This window comes from Agelaius phoeniceus, chromosome 5 (assembly GCF_051311805.1).
Source record: "Agelaius phoeniceus isolate bAgePho1 chromosome 5, bAgePho1.hap1, whole genome shotgun sequence".
Lineage (NCBI taxonomy): Eukaryota > Metazoa > Chordata > Aves > Passeriformes > Icteridae > Agelaius > Agelaius phoeniceus.
In genome coordinates, this window is record NC_135269.1 from 18,179,106 (window position 1) to 18,195,367 (window position 16,262).

General features: G+C 37.2%; 1 protein-coding gene across 1 annotated transcript in view; it reads right to left on the reverse strand.

Moving 5' to 3' along the window:
* Positions 1-14,204, reverse strand: part of ANO2 (anoctamin 2) — a 120,399-nt gene extending 106,195 nt beyond the window's left edge. Inside the window, exons 1-7 of the mRNA XM_077177994.1 lie at positions 14,111-14,204; positions 9,719-9,870; positions 8,191-8,245; positions 7,626-7,674; positions 4,730-4,785; positions 4,433-4,474; positions 1,553-1,617 (exon numbers count right to left, since the gene is read on the reverse strand). Coding sequence (XP_077034109.1) covers positions 1,553-1,617; positions 4,433-4,474; positions 4,730-4,785; positions 7,626-7,674; positions 8,191-8,245; positions 9,719-9,870; positions 14,111-14,125 — 434 coding nt within the window. The 5' untranslated portion in view covers positions 14,126-14,204. The remainder of the gene's footprint in view (positions 1-1,552; positions 1,618-4,432; positions 4,475-4,729; positions 4,786-7,625; positions 7,675-8,190; positions 8,246-9,718; positions 9,871-14,110) is intronic.
* Positions 14,205-16,262: the final 2,058 nt, after the last annotated feature.

Consider the following 16,262-nt stretch of genomic DNA (forward strand, 5'->3'; position numbering starts at 1 on the left):
CTAACATTACCCAGGGGAAAAAAACCACATTTATTTTATTGGTAACAGTCAAACTTGCAGTCAAGCAAAATATGGAAGATAAAAGCAAGAAAAGTCATCTCTGAGAACAGACAATCAATTGCACATGTTTGGTCTTCTTTTCTGTTTCTCACAGAAGTTTAAACCACAGGATTTCTATGAAATCATATCAGCACAGTGAAACATTATAATGGAGACAGCAAAATACAAATTAAGATGGAGTGTAAGCAGATGTACCTCTATTTTTAACTCAGCTGAGCTGTCAGGTCTGCTAAAACTTGAGAATTCCTCTAGGCAGTGACAGTTTAGTTTAACACTGGTAATATTTACCAACAACACAGCAGGGTACTGTAATCTCATTCTGAGTTTACCTGTTCCACTCAGAAGCTTGTCCCACAGTAACTGCCATAAAAAAGGTACATAAATTTTGCACAAAACTTTTGAAGCAAAAAAAGGAGGAAATTTCAAAACTTTGCAGAACATTAGTAGGGTTTGATGGCCTCACTTCCACTTGCCATTTTGCAACATCTTGCTCCCAATAAGGAGTAGTTCCTCTCACATTAAAAGTTAGTGCTTTACTCTTTGAAAAACTATGTGCAGTACTTCAGCTTTAGCTCAAAATAGAAAAAAATATTTTACAAAACTTATTGGCTATCCATATTACCAACAGCAGCTTTTGCAGGCAATCACATAGGAGCAGATCATATAATAAAAAATGGTTAGAGTTTGATTATTCAAAAGACAAATGGTAACATTTGTCATCTTTCTTATATTACAAATTATTTTAAACCAGATATTTGTTGAGGGTTTTTCTTCCTATTTCTTAATATCTTCATTTATTTCTTCCTAGGTAGACATCTTACAAAAGAATATTTCTAGTCAGCTGTTCACTCAAATATTTTTTTTCTTTACTTAGTGTTTATAGTCCAAACAAAATACGATACAACAAAAATTGTTTTGCCTTTCTTTTAATTACCGTGGTAAATCCGTAAAAATCATGACTGGTTTGTTTTGTCTTATTTTAGAGCCAACTTCTTCCATGTTTGTAAAGATAAAATTTATAAATATACAAAAGAAAAACCCACTGGGAACACATGTGGATGTGTTCAGATGAATAAAACTTGTAAAATCAGGAGTAAAAAAATTAAATCAATCTCAAAACTGTCAAATACTTTCACACTGATTCATGATGTGAATCCCAGCTTCTGATTATTTGCCAGATTTTGTAACCAAACCCTCCAATAAAAATGCACCAATGTAAAAGGCAATTCCTCTCCTTTGAACAAGTCAATACCTAAAAGACCCCAAAAACAAGTATGACATTCTTCCAGGAATAAACACTATCCAAAAGCATAGGTAACAATGGTTAATGGATTTTTGTTATAGTAAATTATTATCAGAGCCACAAAAAAAGCAGTGGGGATATTATTTTCAATGTTCTGATCAATCCAAGGTTTCATTTGCTGAAGTGGAAATGTTAATCTGCATCACCTCAGTACCAGGTCCCTTGGTGTTTTATGCAAGTCCACATTACCTTATGAGATCAATAGGCTGAAACTTGTAAAACACTCCATATCTTGCCCATTCTTGATACAGCAGCTAAAGAAACAAAGAAAGAAAGAAAAAAAAACAGTCTGAAAATTAAATTGAAAAAAGTTATCCCTTCTGTTTTCACAAAAATCATCTAAGAGCGAAAAATATTTGCTGCACTCCTGGGGCTGATAAACCCAGTAGAGCCCATACAAAAGCCACTTGTGTTCCCATGCTGGGGACATAACACAAGGCTACGTCTGCTGTTGGACATGCAGATTCCCCCCACAGCTTACAGAGAGCTCAAAGGAAGGATCAGATTCTACGGAAACTTTTTGCAGTAGGAGGAATCCAGCTGGAATAGGAACAGAGATAAAAGGAAACCTTGCAGGACCTGGGGTAGATTGACCACAACACACTCAACTGCAACAGGCAAAGAACTTGGGATAGACTTGCTTATTCCCTCTCTGATTCCCGTGGTTTCTGGGACACGACTTCACTGAAGAGGATTGTCCTGGCTGCCATAAGGATATTTTCATATGAAGGCTTGTTCTTGCCTATTCAAAAACACCCCTTGCCATTACCCCCAAGCATTACCTACAAAATTTTATTTTATTTTCATAAATAATCATACTAATAAATACATTCACTCACATATACAAAAGAAGAAAGTTAAAACTATTACGATTCTAAAACTCCCCAAAGGCTTCTTTGAACACAGCTACAGAATGGAATTTGAAGAGCAAAAAGAAAACTGTCTAAAATAGCATTCCATTTAGGAACAGGTACTTTCTGTAAGTTTATAGGAATTTTCTGATCTGCTTCTAATAATAGGGATGCTGCTCTAGAATATGATGACTGGATTTCCCAGGCGGGTTACAAAGCCCTAATGGACTTTTTTAATGTCAAACATAGAGACAGCAATGAAGGGCTACAAGTTGCCAGTGGGCCAGAAACTTAAAGACTAAACCAGTGTTTATACTCATGGTGAGTTATTACCATTATGCTGCTGCTCAATTCCATTCTTAAAAAAGACTTTTTTTTTAGAGCAGAAATCACACTGAAACTGGGAAATTCCTTTAGTCTTAGGAAAAACTGAAACCCTCTCAGTCTAAGGTTTCCATTGCAGATTTCTAATTCTTGTAGGATGGGACAAAAGTGTTGTGTCAATGTGCATTTTCTCTGAGGAAATCCTGAAGAAGGTTGATAAGGATTAACCTTTTATGTTATAAACTGGTACATAAATCTTAATTACTTGTGCTGCCCTATTGGCTCAAGTACCCTGTAAGGACTGAGTTCATATTTGGGGTTTTTACAAGAGAAAATTGAATTAAAAGATACAGATAAGTCAAAGAGGGCAAAATAAAAGAGGGCAGAAGGAAAAAAAAGCTTAAAAATGCCCTCTTTTCTTTTAAACGTGATCAGGGTTCTTCAGGAAATTAAACACTGAGACTATTAGATTCAGATAGAAAACAGATGATGTTATGCATAGGAATACTACAGAAGATTCAAGGCCTAGGCAGAAGGGACATATGTGAATAATCAATGAAGTATTTCTGGAAAGAAGCTTTTATGTTTTTAATACTTAACACTTCATAACTGAGCCTAATAAGCAGAATAAAAAGAGGGCAGCACAAAATACAACTAGTAGGGGGAATATTTTTCCAGACACTGGTCCTTCTAGGCCCTCTTCCCCCCACATTCCACAGTACCCAATTTTCCTCCATTGACCGATGTTCATTTAGTTTTTTCCTCTAAAATATTTGTTTTAAAATATTCCAAGTCAGTAATCTGTGAAGCTGCCTCTCGGAGAAAATTCTCCAAGTCCAGAGGAGATAATGCCTTCATGAACAAAAAGTTCAAAGTAACAGACACAAATAAACATGCTTCTTTTATAGTTTGTTTTCTAACTTTGTTTTGCTTACCAAGGTCCATACACTAAATTAAATTGTATACGGCACATGAAGACATCTAGCGGCTGAATGGCAACATTATTTACCAAAAACTACAAAGATTATGTTTTCAAATTTTATTAATTCAGCATTGAAGAAATCAGATTTATTTGTATGACCTTCCTTTGTATGAACTCAGTCTTCATGGTATAGTAAATATTGGAGGTTTCCAAACATTCCCTTTTTCTTCATTGTGCCTTCTTCCCCTTTCTCTCCCTTCTATTTTCCCTCTGCATTTCTTATCCCACTGTTTGCATATCAAGGAAAAGAAAATGAGCAAACATTATAAAACAATATGGAAAGGATCTTAATAGATGACTTATTAGTAATCTATAAAACTAAATTAATTATTTATTAGTAAATAAATTGTTTTTTTCCCATTTCTAAAAGTAAGCATATATATTAAACAGAGTTTGAATTCACACTGTTTATTTTGAGGATTGATCTATTTTTGAATGTCTTTTGATAGCTAGAAACTTTAATTACAATATAATTAGAACCAGATTTTTAGAAATTCCATGCATTTAGTTGAGTGCACAATCAAATGAAAAGTACAACTATATTTTATTTTAGTAACCACAGCTCTCTAGGAGCATTTGGTTAGGAAAATAAAATTATTATATGAGTTATTTAATAATTTTAGCTTCCTGACAGGTTGAAAATCATGTATATTTATGTAGAGGGAATCTGGAAGTATTTCAAGATATAAGTTTCAAATTAAATTAACTGACATGCTTTATAAGAAGACATTATAAAAATCTTGGGAAAACATTTTAAAACGTAGAAATAGAGGAAAATATGTAATTCCAAAAGCGCATACATTTGTTAAAACATCTACTTGTTTGTACAATGGCTAATGCTTTACAATGAGATTTAGAACATCATTTATTATGTTAAATATAATATGAAATAAATTTTGCTATGTATTTTACCTTTCTTTCATTCGTGTCATCATTTTGGCCTTCATATTCACCCTGGAGAAAGAAAATAATTTAATAATTGATGTAAAAGCAGAAAAAAATTAAAGAAATGTTTGGTTACTTGTTCCTACATTACTAATTTTACTTTTAGGTCACAACTTGAAATGTACTTATATGGGAATTTTCATATTAGAATCATACTTAAAAGAGATTTTCAATGTCACAGACAGCAATTAAGAATGTCTGTGAATGGATGTCTCCTGAGTGACACCAGCAGAGGACTGGATTTTTTTCATAGTGCATACATACATCATGAAGTGGGTAGGCTGCATCATAAACATTGTTTGCTATTAACGTGCCAATGCCTAAAAGAAAAAGAAAAATGCAGGTGGTAAACAGGCACAATAGAACAGAAAACATTATTACAGATTCCATTTCATAACATTCCAGAGGGGACAGAGCTGTGTAACTGACAATATTCAGAATGAGAAGAGAGCCACATAGGGTTCCTGGCTGTGGAAAACATTTTTCAGAGAAACTCACTTCCATAAAATGCTTTTTCTTCAGTGAACAGCACAGTGCAAAGACTCTTCTGATCACTTTCTCACCCTGACAGCGAAGAGCCACATGACTGAGAAGCAAAGCATTGAGAAGTCCTTCTTGAATCTTTACAATGGTCACAACTACAGATCCCACTGGCCAACAATTAAAAACAACCCCCACAAAAACTTCCACAGAAGTTTGTGGTTATGAAATCGTAGAATGGTTTGGATGGCAGGACCTTAAAGATCCATCAGTCCCTGCCCCCTAGGCACACCTTCCACCATCCCAGGTTGCTTAAAGCCCCATCCAACCTGGCCATGGGCACTTCAGGGAATTTAGTTTTGCAAGGGAATTCCAGGCAGTGACTGCAGCACCTGTACACAGACACAAGATCCCTACTGGCTCTCAAGACCTGCAACTCTTACAGCAATTCCATATCCAGTCCCTGGAGGTGAAAACAATTGTTCCATAAAAAGGCAACCCAAGATGAGTAATTTCTAATTATTAGTTATATAGAAAAACATAGATATATAAATTTATTCCAGGCTTCTCTGCTTTCAATGCCCAGAAAAACAAGTAACCAGCTATCATGTCTTTAGTGATGAAAATCCACAGTCAAATTACACATTGTCCTGAAATATTTGGGAGAAACCTTCTGGTCAGGGATGCTAGACAGGCAGTACCAGTAAATGTCTCCCTTCACAGAAGGACAAGTACAATTACATGCATTCATAGAATCAGGAAATTATGCTTTGATAGTGACAAGCCTGCTCCTGAAAACATTCAGTGTTTGGAAGTTTACAGTGACTCAGAGTTATGCTAGAAGAAAATAAGCCTTCCTTTTTTAATATCATAGGAGCAGAATCAGGTTCAGCCTTACACAGATGTAAAAAAATCCATAAGCAGTGTTTGAAGTATTGTTAATTTCATAAAACAGGTGTATAAAACCAGACTGCTATAAGCACTTCCAACATCACTGTCCTGCTTCTTGTGCAAAATAAGCAATGAACTCTAATAATAAAAGAAAAAAAAATTTAAAAAATCTTTTAAACCTCTCCTGATGAGTGGTTTTATGCTTAAGACCAGTGAGATGGGAAAGCCTTATGACATATGAAACAGAGGTCTTTTGGGGGAGGATCTCAGAAGATCAAAGGAATAAGTGAGTTTAGGTCAAACATGATGCACAATCGTGTTTTGGCTACAGACCAGAAAGATGGAAAGGATGGGAATGCTAAAATAGTTATTTCATGTCAAATGACTTCTTGAGCTGGCCTGAGCTTAAAGTGCATCAGGCTGTATTTTCATGCTAGAGTTAAAAAATTCCTGAGAAGTTATTTACTAGTCCTTTGATCTCTAATGATGTGTTTTATTCCACTATGAACCAGAACAAGCTATTAAAGTAAAGAAAACCTTAAGAGGCAAATATCTCCATTGTCAAGTGCTCTGTCCCTTCCTACTCTGTCCTTGAGCTTCTCTCCAGTTTTCTCTGAAGAAAATTCCAAAGTCTCCAGGAGGGTTCCCAGCACTCCAGAAAAATAAGGCAGCATTCCCCTCTATTGCCCTACTAGAGACTTTTGAGCAGATCAAAACATAGAACACCACCAAGTAAACAGTTTAAAAAGCAGCAACTGCCAAAAAATGTTTTAGAAATTGAGAATGCCCGACATTTTTAAAAACATATTTTAATATTTTTTAAAAGGAAACAGTGTGGTAGTCATAAATTTAAAAGTTTATACTGGAAAAAGGCAAGTGGTTTTGGTTGAAAAAGAAAAAGCATTTTTTGTGTGTTTCATTTTGTCATGCTTTTTATGTAATTAAAACAAAATCTATCTCCTGTTCAAAGAAACCCAAATTAATCTATTTTCCTGTACCAAAAATGTGTTATTGGAGCTGCCCTGCCCAAAATCACATCAGGACTGTGCAGAATCTTGCTGCAGCACTTTATTTGCCAGGAATGTTACCCTTGGTCACTGTGATCTGTCCATAGGTAGCCAAGTTTACAGAAAGATTTCCAGAAAATATGTCAGGGAGGACGATCACTTCTTTTCCACATGTGCCATGATCTCACAAAGGGTGAGAGAAAAGAGTAGAGAAAAGAGAATATGTACACCTGTATAAACTCTGAACTTCAAGAAAATTAAATAAATTCTGAACGTCAAGCTCCAAATATTTCAGCATTATCCCAAAAGTATCTTCAAAACAGTCATATTTAAGTCATATATTTCACTAGGCAGCTCAGGGAGGTAATTTTTAAAGCTGAAGCAATAAAAATAACCTGGAAAGGTGAATTATTCAATTGAAATGGCAAGAAAAATGTGGTCCTGCAAGAAATAATACAACATATTGCAGTTGACATCTGAATTTTCCAAAGCAGATCATAGAGTAATCAAATCCAATTTTATAACAATTCATTAAATGTGAGTAGTGTGCCAGATGCTGCACCTGTAGAAATGAAAAGCCAGCTCCCATTACCATCTAAACCATGAACTATAAATTCTGATTATATGCCTCAGAAAAAAAATTTCATTCAATCTCTAACTTTTTTTCTTTTGGGAAGATGTGCCAGCATATTTTGTGTCCTGCCAGAAAAATCAATATTCTGTGAGATACCTACAAAATTCCTTTCAAAAGAACACCTCTAATTCTCTTTCCTCCACCTTACCCATGCTGTTTCTGGTCTTTGTGGATGTGCGCTTCAAAATTTCCCTCACCTGCAAAAAAGAACAGTGGGACAACACACAGATCCTTTTTAGCATGAATTTCATAATGGAATTAGCAATAAAACAAAGTTCTAAAATAGGTGGTTTCTGCCGTGTTCATTTGCACAAATATTTAAATCATTTAGCAGTTTTAATGACTGGATTATCTGCCCTAACATTTGTGGGCTAAAGCCTGCTGTGTTGTGTCCTTTTAGAAGTATTTGAAGTATAAGAACTATATGGCAGGAAATCTAGTTAAAGATTAGGAGTAGGGCTGAAAAGAGCTTTGAACACTGAAGAGGAGTCAATAGCTTCCCTGCAGAGCATTTCCCACTCCTGCAGCTCCAGAAAGGAAGTCCTTATATACATATGTCAGGAATTAGTATTCAGCAAGAATACACAAATGCATAAATTAATGAAAACAGCAAAGCTGAAACTAAAACACTCCCTGTAAATCCCATTCTAAACCCCACTAGCAAATCCCACTCAGGACAAGAAGACACGGCTATGTTATTTTTACTAACTTACTATTCGGCTGCGGGTTGCATTGTCAAAAAAGGTATCTTTGTCTTTGATGTTATACCTAAAACATTGAGAAAAAATAAAATCAGCTCTGTTTTAAGACATGGAAGCAACACGTAAGACAGCATATAAAATCCTAATTTAGAAGTCACTCAGAAACCACAGCTAATCAGAAAAGTAGATGTTTAAAGGGAATACAGATTACACAGCACAGCATAACAGAATGTGCTATATAAGACCCAATCATTCAGAGCTCTACCAGGATTGCACTGATGGTGGGCATTTATATGCAAAATTATTAGCTAATATAAAATACCTTTTGAGGAAGAAGAACCTCTCTATTGTTTACAGAAGATGACCTTTTAATATTTTTCTTATAACATGCCCTCAACACAATAACATACTGAGGTTGTGTTAGTAGGTTTCAACCAGCCTGATGCAGATATTCATTACTCTTTTCTTGGCCACTGAACAGTCAGCATTTCACTTGATTTCAAGTAACTATTCCACCACAATTATGCCTTCCCTTAAACCTCAAAATCATCATATGTGAAATTAGCTTCCCAGTATATTCTCCTCCATCAACCATCAATTCTCCTCCATCTGACTCATATTCAGAATTAATTAGAATTGTCAGAGGGCAATAAATGAAATGGTGGGTCACTGTATTTATTACTGAATTTTATTTATCGGACATAAATACAAGGAGACACCCAGAAGGAAAAAAAGAGTGTTTCATGTCAAACTGGGCCCAGAAATATTATTCTGAGTGAAAGAGCTGACATAAAGTACTCCTTAGCTGCATATTATTAGCTGAGTTTTAATTGCTACAATGAATCTATCAAGATGGAAAACACTGCTGTATTTCTACTAGCTCCTGCTTTTTTCAAAAGAGGCAGTAATATCCTTAACCAAATAATCAGGAATTTGTTGGGAGGATTTCTACATTTCAAGCTAAACATACAGACATTTATTTGATGCACTGCTTCCAGTGCTTTATCCTACAGAAGTAAGAGGAACACTGGCAGAAAGTCTCTGCAGCTTGTATTTCTGTTAATCCACTGAAAAACTGACAATTTTGGATGTTCCCTCAGGATTTCCAGATATGCTTGATGAACTTCTGAATTTTGACTGAAATGTGGGAAAAAGAAATTACAACTCTAAAATGATACATTCCAGCTTTCTTCATTGTCCATTATCACTGTTGAGTAAGAAATGACACAGACTCACCAGAAGGCTGGTTTGCACAGCAGCAGCTTTAACACAAAAATTCTCTCTTTTAATAGACTGATCCAATACATTTCACCTGATTGGCTAATTAATAAAAACACCTTTCTTATAAACAATCTTTGAGAAAAACAGGAAAACAGAGCAGGAAAACCCCACCTGCAGGTTGTTTATAATAAAAAGCTATCATCATTTCTCTACAACTCCCTAAAATTTTCACATGTCCACTGTGAGAAAACTTATCCAGTTTTCTCACTCTCTGACCAGGCTGTCACATTCACAGTCCATCACATTTTAAAGTACTCACAAATATATTTTCTCTCGGGAAAATGGGTAGGACAAGGTTTTCATCTTGGTATTTTCTTGCTGTGGCACCTGGGGTTGCAGAGGTTCAGTGAATTTGCACCATATTTCATTTAACGTTTTGAGTATTCCTTTTTCTTCTGTGATTTCATACATCTGAAGAAATAAAACTGTACATTAGTTTGCCCCTTTCAAAATTACACTAAAATAAAGGAAAATATAGGAATATTAATCCAAATATTTCCGGGTGGGACGTGCCTGGCCTCGTCTGACCCTTGCTGCTAGACCAAAGGCAGCAGCTGTGGTGTTTCAACTCAGAGATACCTTTGGCTGGCTGGATGCTGCAGCTGGGCACTCAGAACAAATCCAGGCATAGTAGAAACTCAGTTCACCTCTGGTGGAAAAGGTTCAGGCGATGGTGAAGAGAAACAGGAGAGGATTCTATTGTAGAGTTTTAATCCAGAGTTTTATTCCAGGATAATAGACCTCTGAACGTTGTAACAGCTCCCAACAGAATACCGACCGCATAGTCCTGTCTCCTTTTAAGCCCGGGGACAGAGGAGGGGAAGGGACAGGTGAGGCACCAACCAGGTGGGAGGAGGGGAAGGCTCAAGGGATAAAGAGACTGGGACAGGCCAATGAGCCCGAACCTGAGGGGCATCTTTTGAACTTCTGCCAACCACACCATAACCCTGCTGGAATGTTAAGATTGATGGACAGCTCTCAGCAGGAGGGCAAAGGGGGAGGGGAAAGGAGAGATTGGCACACCTGGGGGGTTGGGATAGGTGAAACAGGAAATGGCATCACACTGCAACAGGAAAAAAAATAATTTGCTGTACACATATGTTTAAACCTGTAATTAAAAGAAGTGCCTTCTCTGAAGACATATTCCCATATAAGTATATGCACCTGAATCCATACGGGTTGCAGTTCCAAAAAGTTCTTTTCCCTCACAAGCTAATTCCAGGAAAAAAACCCTTAGAGCAGAATTATTAATACAAGAAAAAAGGAAACCAGTTCTTTACCCAGAGCTCCAGGTATGTGCTCTTCTCACAGTTAAACCACCTGTCCAGAAGGATAATATTAAAATATAATAATATTAAAAACTTTACTAAAATCCAGGGGAAAAAAACTAGTTATATCTACTACCTTCCTCTCAACCACTAGGCAGGGAACCTTATAGTAGAAGGATACAGAATTAGTTAGCCAGGACTTTCCCTTTGTTGTCTGTGCCTGAGGAATGCTTTGTCCTTCAAATGCCTTTCTGCTGCACATGGTATGACTCTCTCCATAATTATTCCAAGTCCTGATGTTGGAATATTAGGGATCTCATTTCCTGGCTCTTCCCTTGTGTAAATTGTAGTAACACCAAGTAGCTCCCATTCAGCAAGTACCAAGACCTTTGGGAGTGGATTGAATGGGTCCTGCTAATTCCTTCAGTACTGTGGGATCAATTCATAAGGCCCCATGGACTTCTGGACATCTAGTGGATACTGATGCGCCCTTAAAAATTCAGTGGCCACAAATGGAAAGCCACAAACTGTTCCCACAGCTGCAGTTCTCTGCCTCAGGATCAGGCAGTCAAAGACAATTAATATTAAAGGCTGAGGCAAAAAAAGCATTGAAAGCCCCTTTTTTATCATTCCTATTTTTCAGGTGACCATTTTCAACAAGGATTGTTCCAATATTTTCCTCACACCTTCTCTTGTTATTAACATACTTTAAAAAGTCTTTTAATTGTGTGGCACAATACTGGCCAGTTTGAGCTCTAGATAAGTTTTGGCCTTTTGTGTTTTCTCTCTGAATATGCAAACCACAGCTTTGTAAACTTCCTGCGAGGCCTGGCCTTGCTGCTAGAGATGCAAAATTGCTTTTTCTTCTCAAGCTCCACGAGGAATTCCCTGTTCAATCAAGCACTCATGGAGCACTCAAAAGCAGATTCCCAGGGAGCAGTGCTGAGTAGCTCCCTGGGTGGTTTTGAGTTTACTTTCTTGAAACCTAGAGCAACACTTCTGCTGACCTTTTTTGTTCTCATTAGAGTGAATATTTTAAATTCAGCCATTTTATGGTTTCTGTAGCTAAGGCAACCTCCTACTATCACATATCCCATATGTCCTTCTCTGTTCACAAGTATCCAGTCTGGGAGACCATTTTTCCTCATTGGCTCACTGAATCCTTGCATTATCTTCAAAGTATCTGCAAAGTATTATCTTCAACACCCTTCAGGAATTTCTCAGACTTGCTTGTCACAGCACTCCCGATTAATGTTTGCAAAGTGACCATTTCCCACAAGCACAAGAAATTTCTCCTGCTTGCCTATGGAATGATTCATCAATCCTACAGAACACTCAATGACATCTGCGTTGTTTTCCATCCCCCTAACCCTCACCTAGAAGATGTCAGTCTTATAATCCCTTAACTGCAGCTATTCCCTTCCATACAGGACAACTCCTCCACCTCTCCATCTCTGCCTATCTCTCCTGAACAGCCTTTACTACTTCCCTATCCCAGCACTCCAGTCACAGGATTCAATCCCCCAAGACTCACTAAAGCTGGAGACATCACAGCACTGGCCACAGAGCAGCCCTCCCAGTTGTTCCTATTTTTTTCCCATACTCATATTTGACCCTGGCATAGTCTCACTCACCAAAATAGCTCTGTTATCATATCCAGAAGTTTATATATAGTTAAAAGGGCTCAGAGGGTATCTTTGCTCAGCGTGCCTTATATTCTGAAAGATTATTTAAAACAGAATGTTTTAGGAAAAAATATTTGTAACCAATTCATGTTTAGAGGTGGATTAATACTTTCCCCTGAAAATGCCTTTTTTGAATGGTTTAGTATGATCCTTAAATAAATAAAAATAGCATCACAGAAAATTCCTAAGGTGCCTTGACAGCAGTATTTTGTATCTTTGAACAGAACCAGAACTTTCCTTTTAGTGGTTACTGAATGAATTTTTTTACTTTATATGGCCAAAATACAAGATTTCAGTTTTTTCAAAGTGGACTTCTTTTCTTTCAAAGGAAATTCCTCTTCCAACTGTTTTTAATTTCAAAAAAACACCCAAACCCTAGGATATGAATAGAGCTTTTCTGTCAAGCTTGTTTCTGGTAATGCTGCCATTTCTGCAGCTAGAGATAAGAGAGGATTTTTTTATTTTTGGAGGTAATAGAAGATTTTTTTCTCCCAATCAGAGGAGAGAGGGGGGATGCAGAACTGTTGTGAATGAGGTGGGTGCCATCAGAGATTATCAGCTCCTGGACAGCCCTTAACCAGGTCAAAATGATGGCAATACTCATCAATTAAAATAGTGTAAAATTTACTTTGGTGCATCTGAAAGAAACTTGGATGAGAAAATTCCCATAAGAGCAGAAGGAGGGAGAAATAAGTAGGCACTAAAAATGCATAAAATGAATTAATTTTGGAAGAGATCGAAGAGAGGAGGTAAATATGTAGAAAGTTTCTAGGAGTACTGTAGCTGTCTAAAACCTACTCATTTTCAAAGATTGATTGGAAATATCCTTTTTTTTTCCCCTGGGATGCAAACACATTGAGAGTATGCAAGATTGATTTGGGCAGTCTTCTGATAATGACATGTTGTAACAGCATGAAATGTGAACCAGAATGAAGCTTTTGGTGGGTTAAAACAAGATGAAAAACTCAAAGATCAACACAGTGGGAGAAAACAAAATCAATTTTTCCTTTATTTCTAATGACAATGCAAAGAAATAAATGTTCTTTAGTGCAGTTGATGAGTATCACTAACTAAAAGCACAAGGCAGTTCCCCTGACTCTAGTGGAGTTGTTAACCAATGGACTAAATAATTTCAGGAACACAGATTGGGGACTTTGCTACTTGGAATTTACAAGATTTGCCAGCAACTCTTCTGAAAACAGACAGAAAAGAAGAGTTTGCTGAAGTTTTAGTGACAACAGCCAGATCTGAATTCACTAAGTCATTGATACCACCAAAACAGATTCTCTGGGAAGAGCCTCTCTCTCTTTGGAGAAGTCTTAAGACGGTGACCAGTTTCATACTATCTTCTACACTACCCCTCATCTTTGAGAGAATTTCCCTGACAAAAGTCCAGACAGCTCCTGCCTTCTCAGCTTTCAAAGCCCTCCTTAACACTCACCTCTGTCATCACCCTTCTGAATGCAGTCCATCAGCCAGCTGCCTCTGTGGCCTTTAAAAACCCCTTTGGAAATCCCCTCTTAAATATAGCTCTGAACAGTTAATCATCTCAAAAGACTTGGAAATGTGAAAAAATAAGTCTGCAGTTAGTTTTCTCTGATTTTTGAAACAAAAGAACTCCATGGGCTTCTATACATTCAATGATGATTCTGATCCTTCAATCATAAAACATATTGATAGAAAATGGGAGATATTTACCTTTTTAGTGGGCATTTTTATTTTAAGGAGTTCTGCTTCTCGACTGAGGACTTGCCAAGGCGCGTGTATACGGACAAAACTAACTCCTTGGCTCTTGTTCTGAAACATAAAAAAAAAGGGAAAAAATGTATTTAAATATTCTTGAATACAATGCAGTTCTAATATCTCAAGTTGTCAGCTCCAACAAAATCATCCAGCAGCAGGCAACAATCACAGCAAACTGACATTTTCCTTAAAAGCTGAATCTTTTATGCTCTAAAATCCATTAATCTACTGCCTGCAGTGTAGCTGTGTGTGCACCAGGATGACAGAAAGCTACAGGTCCAGATTTTGGAATTATGTAAATGAGAAACGCCCAAGATACCGCTTTTTTTTGTACATTGATATTTGAGAAAGGATCTGATTTCTTTAGTGGGCTTTTGTGTCCATCTGAAGAAACAAGATAAAATAAAATTATCCTGCTCTGGGTGGACTTTGCTTTAGTTCTCATTTTCCATTTTGCCCAACTATTTTCCAGACACTTCATCAGATCAGTGGTTCCTTACAGCGAATCAGGCCCAACATTTGTTGCCCTAAATATCTGCAGTTAGAATAGCGAACCTAAAGAAAACATAAAAATTTAACTTCTGTAAGAGATATGAGCCTCGTGTTTATGTAAATGATTGGTTATGCTGGCCAGAAGCATAAAATGCCCAAAGCAGCTTTGGCACAGCCAGTTTTTTGCAAGCCATGCAAAAGTCGTCCTGGTAGCACATTGGAGCTACAGAAAGGAACCCTGAGAGCAGAAAGTAGCACCCCTGAGAAAAACATGAAAATTAAATGAAGGAAGGTTCAGACAGCATTTTCCTCAAGGCACACAAAGAAATTGTACCAGTAAATCACAGGAATAAATGCTTGCTGTGGAAATGTAGGAAAGAAAAGTTGGGAGGGAGATTAGAAAGTGAATATCAGAGAAATCAAGGCAATGACCAGCTGTCACACCATCTCCCATACTGCACCTCCTCTTTGAGGGGATTTCCTTGACAAAAATCCAAACAGCTCCTGCCTTCTCAGATTTCAAAACCTTCCTGAAAACTCTCCTCTGCCATCATCTTCCTGAACACAGACTGTCAGATGATATCCCTTAGAGAAAGGCATGGAAGTAGACACAAGAAGATATTCAGGAGGAATTTCTTCACTGAAAGGGTAGTTAGGCATTGGAAGGGGCTGCCCAGGGAGATGGTGAATCCCTGAAGGTGTCCAAGGAATGACTGGATGTGGCAGTGCTCTGGGCTGGATGACAAAATGGTGACTGGTTAAAGGTTGGACTCGAAGATCTTGGGAGGTTCTTTTCCAACCTCAGTGATCCTCTGATTCAAGGCTTCATTAAAGCCAAGATTAATGATCTTTGTGTAGCTGCTTCCATCTTTATGTAAACCCCAAACATGTGTTTGCTGAATGTGTTCTTATGCTTCCTGATTAAAAATCAAAAATAAAAAGTTAGATGGAAATCCTATGACTAGTGCAGTCACTTTGCTCTTATTTCCCCTATAGGTGCAACATGAATGATAAAAATCACTCCCTCACCTTCAGCTAACATTTCTTCAGTGGACCGATGCTATTTTAAAGAGCAGAAAGAGCTGCAGAATCTCTCTTCCATCAGTCCACTGGGGAAGTCAGCCTTAAGAGAAGGAAGGAAAAATTTACTGGGCATGACCAGATGTTCTGGTAATCATTTGCTGAAAATAGATTAATAACAGATGAGAGGTTACATTTCAGTGGGTGAAGATCAGGAGTTTCTTCTGAGCTTTTGGCTAAAATCAAGCACATGTCCCTGTCTGGGGGATTATACTCCATGTTGGCAAGAGGAATGACAGTGTGATCTAATTGGTTGTTTCCACCTCGGGCTCATATGACTACACAGATTGCAAATAAAATTAGGCAAATAATTTGATTAAAGAGACCAGATGAAGAATATGACCCTTGTATATTTGAACAAAAATAAATTGGAAAGTTGTGCTGTTCATGAAGTGATAGCAGATGATGAGGAATCAGACCATTACAAATCTTTTAAAAGATTTAAAATCCCCCCATGATGGGAAATTGAGGTAATTTTAATAAACACTAATGCAAAGTGAATAAAGTAGGGAAAACCAGACTAGGGGGCTCCCAG